A 7,418-nucleotide genomic window follows, 5' to 3' on the forward strand; every position below is an offset into this window, starting at 1 on the left:
TTAGTTACTGTTTTAGATCTAAGTAACTTAAAATGTCCTTTGTGTTTACCTGTTATCACCGGATTGTAAAAGCTGAAATACTTTAAGATTTTGACTTGTTTGTAACCCGTTTTCCTTACTTTTCTTTTGTGTCAAACAAACAGCAATTATAAAACAAGAGGTGAAGCCCAACATCAAAAAGGAACCCTTAAACGGATCGATAGATGGATATTCTGTGCAAGCAGTAGACCCAGTAAATCCCATGTATACAAACCCCGTCTTCTATGCAAGGGGAGGCCTCCCCACAACTGGCCAGCCCTCTGCACCTGATACAGTAAATGGTTTCCACACCAGTTTGCCCCCAATGGATTATGCCTACTACAGGTGCTCACCCAATACACTTTTCCCCCCTGTACTGAGGACCTATGAGGGTCGAAATGGCTCTTCGCCCAGAGCTGGCTGTAAAGCTGTCCAGGTAGATCAGAAGCCTGACATTCAAAACTTTCAGTCCAGGGTGGCCCTTTCCTGCTCCAGCCAAGCAGAGCAAACCAACCAACCAAATCACACGACTTACACCCAGGCCCCAGTTTATAGCCAATCCCGTCCTTCCTCTGCCTCCTCTGAGTCCTCCAACAGAGGCACGCCGGTCATCAAACAGGAGCCTATGGATGTGCCAGTCTATGAAGGCACGCTTCCAAACCAGGTTGGAGCCAACACATCAAGAAGCCCCCCGCAACCTGTGACCTGGCCTGGGCACAAGCTTAATGGAAGTTTTATTCCCACCACTTGGGATGCCCATCAGAAGCATAAACAAAGTTCCGAGGCCTCATCAGAGAAACAGCAGCAGTTTCACCAGCATCTCCAGCAGCGGCAGGCCTCTCCTTACCCGCAGCAGTGGTCATCCTTCCTTGGCTTAAACACTATGAGGGCTTCCCCTGCCCCATCACCGTCACTCCAGGTACCTCCCTCTCCATCTCCATCCCCTCAGCTAGGCACAGTGGTCCAAGGTAACATACATCAATCTTCCCCACGCCCTGGCACTCCACGCCCAAGCACCCCTCACCCAGTAACCCCACAGCCCGGTGTCTCTCACGCAGGCCCACTTACACCACGGCCAAGTACCCCACATCCAGGCACCCCCAGGCACTGGGCGAGCCCTGTTGCTAGCCCACAGCCGCAAACATGGGGCATGGGGCCTTATAGCCCTGGTATGAAGCACAGCAATCCTGCAGGGGCCTATCCCGACAAGATCTGGTCCAAGACTGGAGAAAGTCGGTGTTCCACTCCGGTTGGGCCCCAGGAAAAGGCCTGGAAGTCTTTTGGAGGTTCTGTGGCAAGTAACACCCCTTCCCCTGCTCCAGAGGGTCGCCTCTTCCCCGATGCCCTGCAGCAATCAGATCAGGCCTGCTACACGCCCAGCCGAGCAGAGAGCGACGCCGAGAGCACCAAGAATTGCGAAGAGGACGAGGATGAGGTCTGGTCTGATAGTGAGCACAACTTCCTGGACCCTTACATAGGCGGGGTAGCAGTGGCACCAGCCCACGGCTCCATCCTAATCGAATGTGCTCGTCGGGAACTACATGCTACCACTCCACTCAAAAAGCCTGACCGCTCCCACCCCTCCCGCATCTCCCTGGTCTTCTACCAGCACAAGAACCTCAACCAGCCCATGCATGGCCTGGCTCTTTGGGAGGCCAAAATGAAGCTGCTGGCAGAGCGAGCACTGCAGAGGCAGCAGGAAGCGGCTCTCCTTGGCCTCTCCCAGGAGGATATCAAGACACTCGGGAAGAAACGCAAGTGGGGCGCTACGGCGGCAGGCGCTAGTCCAGGACCTGGACAATCTAAAGACAAGAAGGAGGGGCCGGTGACGCGGTTATCCCCCTCGTTCTACACCACCTCTACGGTTACTGTGTCTCCCTATGCCTCCACCGTCGTCACTGGGCCCTACAGCCACTTTGTGTGAGGACACATAGACACAGAGTGACTGATAGCTACAGAGTGGTGCAGTGGAGGGCTGGAGAGAGAGCACTGAGCAGAATCAATGTCTCTCAGCCGTCCCGCAGTCTGGCATCCCTCCATCCTGCCTCCCTCTACAGTCCACTTGGAGGAGGGGGACATTTTTATTGTTTTTTACCTCATGTCAGGCAGTGGTTTGGGCTTCAGACACACTGCCTGTGGTGCTCTTCCTCTCTTTTCCCCGGAGAGGAACTCCATTGCTTTTTCTTGTTTATAGAATTTTAATGATTCTAATTATTGCTATTATTATCAATATTATTATGATTGTTACTGTCAATGTTGTTATTACAGGTATTATTATGATGAAGACTTGTTTTTTTTTTTTAATTATTGCTCTCTTCATTAATGTTATTATTAATAAGGTGACCTGTTTTGTTTTGGTTTTATATTTTTGTTAAATCAATCAGTCTGAGTTTGACAGACTTGGACACTTGCTTTTTCCATGTTTGGAAAACATGCACCCTTCCCCCCCATTTGACTTTGTTCTTATCAATCTTAAAGCTGTACTTAGATGAGGAGGAGCCATTATCTCCCTGATACGGCAGAAAAATCAACAATATAGTAACCACAATCATTTCTTTTAGTTTATAAAGACATTTCTGGGCCTTTTTAAAGAATAATCCCAATAATCACCATTATGAAGATCCTGATCAAAAGCTTTGATTTTTAATGAATCAGTACCAGCATCACCACTGTCAAATACGCCACTGACAGTATGTTTTTTCATTATAGCAAACAACCATCTACACAAATATTACAAAAGATAAGAGTAAGGAGGGAAATCACCAAAGCCCTTTTGCTCCAGGCACCTAGAAAAAGCGCAGCGATTGGTTTCAAGTGTCATGCTGAAGGAAGAAAATAGTCCCCGGGCTCAGAATAACTCTTAACCATTACTGCGAGAAACCTTTGCAGCTTGCCTTGTCGTGATGATGAGATGATGCGCTCCTCCTACTCTCCCTTCTAGCTTCTGACTGGTGCTCAGCTTCCTGCTCTGATCGATTTCCATTCCGCTACTCTTCATGGTACTCGATGCTGTATTTAGGTGCTCTAACTCAAATTCGGCTCAAGTAGTATTTGCAACTAAAAAGTTTGTGTTTCGGCCCAGGTGGGATACCAGAACACTGGGATTTACTGCTTTTAACACAAAGGTGCAGAACTTGTGTCGTGCTAGGGAAAAGTCCTAACGAGTTATCTCACAGAAGCTTTCCTGTGCTCTGTGCGGAGAACTGAAGTTCTCATACCCGGTGCTCCACAGAGGCCAAAACAAGTGATACTACTTGTGCAAGCCATTTAACCCAGATCTGCTATTCCCACAGGTGGCACTCTTTTATCTTCCTATAACATTCAAATAGGAGTGAGCACTTCCCAGTGTAAACTCTAGAGGGCAGCGTCGACTGCTGTTTCAAAGTGGTGTGTACAAACAAACCTATAAGCACTTGGGATTCATTTAGATGACAGCCTTGTCTCATTGTTGCTTTAACCATCCATGGCCACTAGAGGGGGCTCTCCACCCTGCTCGCTGACCATAGATTGGACTTGATAAAACAGCTGAAGGCAAAGCTGACATTACAAATGTGCCACAGATGTGAACGGGAAACCCATCGTGGGTTAGAGCAGCAGGAAACAGTGTTGGGACAGCAGTGCTTTTGGTGCTCACACACACACTCTGGTGCTCTCCTATTACACTTGATTTACTGTGAAGGGCCCACTCCTTTCTCTGCATGGTGCTGTCATCTTTGAGCAGAGCGAGGCGTGTCCTTCCGCAGGCACCTTGTCACCGCAGAGCCAGCCAATCAAAATGGCCACCGTGTGGTTCAGCTCCACATTGGGCTCAAAAACTGGTTTCCTTTAGAGGAGTTTTTATTTTATTTTATTTTTTGCAGTTTGTTGTGGCATGTAGTGATTTTTGTCTCAAACAAAAAGAAAAGTACACTGTACAGGGCAGAGAAAGCACAGTCATTCACTGCATTTCTTGGTAACCCATTTAGCAGTGCTTTTCACAGAGAAAACAGTACTGAGAGATAAAAGGGAAACCGTAGAAAATTTCTGTAGCTTCCAGGGTTTGGCGCCGAACGTGAGCGCAACAGATCGATGAATCTCTCACTTTGCGTGCGTGTGTGTCTGAAAAGAGCCAAAGAGAGAGACTATTTGATAGCCTGGTGAGAGTCCTGTAAATCGCTCGTTTTTATTTTCCTCTGTGGTCACATGGTTCACCTGCAACATGTGTCAGAAATGAAAATGAGAGACTGCTGATGCAAGCCGACTCCCAGCTGCTGGGCGGTCGTTTGGGCCAAGGCCCTGGTCATCTGTGAAAGACCCTGTTACCTCTCCCGAGTTTCTCCAGCTCTCTACCTCACGCTGTAGAGACACTGGTCACAATCACGACTTGCTACTGAGGGCAGAGAATCATGCATGTCCCTTTGTGTGCTCTAGATCTCCACACTCATTTTAACCTGCTTTTTTTTTTTTTTACTCTTATTTATTACTACATGGTGATAATGATAATGATTGTCTTTGATGTTATTGTTTTTTTTTCATCATTTTTTATATAGCTAATACAAATTGTACATAAAGAAGAAAAGATTTATAAAAGCACTTTTAATCTTGATTTTAATGACACAGAAAGAGCCGATTATTGACAACTTGAAGCTTCTTTTTTTTTAAATTTCCTCAAGAGAGAGATAAAAAATGTAAATATCAAACTATTTAGGTAAGATTATTTAACTTGTGAGGAAAGTAACAAAACCACGAATGACATGGGGGTATTTTTGAAGTCTCTGACAGCCCTGAACATCAGTAAACAACACTTGGTCCCAATGTGTTGTGTGCAAATCTGTGCTTAGTCACTCTGCTGTTTTTGCTTTCCTAATACTGTACCCCCTGTCGGCATGCGACTGACAGAGCCCCAGAAATTTCTGAAAACGATTTAGTCAGCCCAATTCTGTAACATGAAACCACACTCAGCTGACTCACTGGCAACAGTAAAGCGAAAATAAGAGATCCCCTGTGTTGCAGTTGTGCTAATGTATGAATTTAGAGTTTTAGCTTGACAGCTTTCAGTTGTTGTTATTTTCAATTTTGTTGACATTCTCAAACTCTGTGACAGATTCATGACAGCATCGCATTTTTAAAAAAAAAGCCCCCAAACAAACGCCAAAATCAGAATAATGTGATTTCCACATTCCCACGAGCGTGATAAGAGTTACCTCTTGGCTAGTTTACTAGCTTGACTTAAGCAGCTGATTAGCTTAGCTTAGCAGAGTGGCTGAAAACATGGGGAAACAGCTAGCCTAACTAAAATCGAACTGCCGGCACTTTAAACCTCTTAAACACACGTTAAGTAAGGTTTGTCAACACCATTGTCACATTGGTTTTACAGGGGGTTACATCCCAGGCTAACAAGACCACCAGCAGATATTTCATAAAAAATAAAAAAGAATCACTGCTTCCAGCCTGGAAACCGTCTGGTACAAAGTCCTCTGAAAAGAAAAAAACAAAATAACAAAAAGGAAACAGAGAAAACAGAGTGAGCTTTAAAGCTGCTGGCGGGCAGATTTTGTCACCTATGTTGCTTCCTGTGTGCCCGGTCTTTATGCTGATCTCAGCTGTCTGATAGCTGCGGCTTCATGTTTATCATACAGACGTTAGAACAGTACAAAGTTTTTCTTCTGAGTGTCAACAGGAGAGAGAATGGAAAGTTTTTCAATGATGAACTATTATTTACTATCAAACACCCCCCTATAACTATACTGACTGCCACGGAGCCAGTCTGAGGTGAAACATTGGGCGACGCTTTAATGAGTTACTGCCCAGCAGTCTTTGTCAGTTGTGTCACCACCGCCCTGCTTGTTTAGATGTGTCATCATTATTATTCGCTCCAGCTTTTGTAATAGCCAAGTATGCACGTGGCAGAAAAATCACAGCTCCCCCGCGGAAGACTGCAGATCTTTCATTTGCCATGATAATTAGGTGACCCACGCCATGTCTAACAGTAGTTTGATAGTGCAGTAACAAGACCCATTTTACTTATTGAGCTTAAGACTTGCCCATATATTAGTCACACACACACACAACACAAACAATTACTGAAACAACAAAAGGGTGCTGAGGATATGGTGCATATGATATCTTGGTGACTTTGTACATTTCTAAATGCTTCATAACTTTGGTGGATGGTTCTCATGAGAGGCACCACCTCCCAAGCGGACAAGTACTGAGATCCTGGGGGGTGAGTCGGTTCAGTCGGTGCTATGATGCTATACCTTAAAAATTCACTGTGTTAAAAAAAAAAAATACAAAAAAGGAAAAAAAAGCGAGGGATAAATAATTACCACAAATATTTTTCTGAGCTCTTCGAATGTCAAGAGAACTATACTTTTGATTAAAGCAGTTTCACAGGAAGGGAAGCTGCCCTGGTGCTGACTTTATGAAAAGTCTTTTGTTACAACGCTACAAATTTACATCTCTTTTTGAGGGCAGGTGGTGCACTCAAACTGTTGATTACATTCTCTATTAATCTTCATTCCATACTGTACTTGAATTCATTTAAAATAGGACGAGATATAGAATCATATTATATGAAGACTGTTAGCTGGGTTTTACATTTGGTACTGTGCAAGTACCAGAGGCTATTCAAATGATCTTTTGAGTATGTTGTACATGTTCATGTTAACTGAATGCTAAGATATTTGAACGACACAAAAAAAAAAAAAAAAATTGCGTACTGCCTCCCTGTTCCTCTCCCAAGTGATGCACTTCCTTTACTCACTCCCTCTCTTTCTTCTAAATTTTGTATAGTTTGTGACACACATAGATAAACACACATAGATTTGCATCTAACTGTGTATGGCCCACAGTCCTAATTTAACGAACACTTGAAATTTGGGATAGAGACTTGGACCCTGACCCATAAAATTAAATAAAAGGAAAAGAAAGGAAAAGAAAGTGAACCAACACAACTGGCAGCTACATTCCGTTAAGTTTGAGGATTGTTCTTGGTTCTTTATTTTTCATGTCAAGGATGCAGTATGTAAAAAAAAAGGAAAAAAAAGTGTTTTTGTTCAGTCTCTCTCTCTCTTTGTAGCTGTATGGTGTATTATGTGAATACATAGTGTATGTGGTTAAAAAAGAAAAAAAGAATAAAAAACCAACCCACAATATTGTTTTATGTTGCGCGATAAATAATAAAATTGAAGTGAAACACGTGTTCTTCTTAGTGACTTCATTTCTTGGTCAAGTTGTATTTGATTCTGTTTCCAAGTGCAGTGAGGATCACTGAGTCCTGGCCTCTGCTTTGATCAGCCTGCTCAGTGAAGGCTCATCTCATCCACTCCAATCCAATTCAACTTTATTTATATAGCACTTTAAAACAACAAAGTTGACCAGAGTGCTCATGGATCTAAGCACGCCATGGATCATGGATC

The 7,418-nt window shown here is 44.0% G+C and overlaps 1 protein-coding gene across 4 annotated transcripts in view; it reads left to right on the plus strand.

Moving 5' to 3' along the window:
• tet3 (tet methylcytosine dioxygenase 3) overlaps positions 1-7,197 on the plus strand; it is a 44,718-nt gene extending 37,521 nt beyond the window's left edge. For all 4 annotated transcript variants that reach the window (XM_084947589.1, XM_084947588.1, XM_084947586.1 and 1 more), the window contains one exon: positions 144-7,197. In XM_084947589.1, the coding sequence (XP_084803715.1) occupies positions 144-1,942 (1,799 nt within the window). In that variant the 3' untranslated portion in view covers positions 1,943-7,197. The remainder of the gene's footprint in view (positions 1-143) is intronic.
• The last annotated feature ends 221 nt before the right edge of the window (positions 7,198-7,418 follow it).

Source organism: Perissodus microlepis, chromosome 12 (genome assembly GCF_051167445.1).
Source record: "Perissodus microlepis isolate ML-2025 ecotype Zambia chromosome 12, ASM5116744v1, whole genome shotgun sequence".
NCBI lineage: Eukaryota > Metazoa > Chordata > Actinopteri > Cichliformes > Cichlidae > Perissodus > Perissodus microlepis.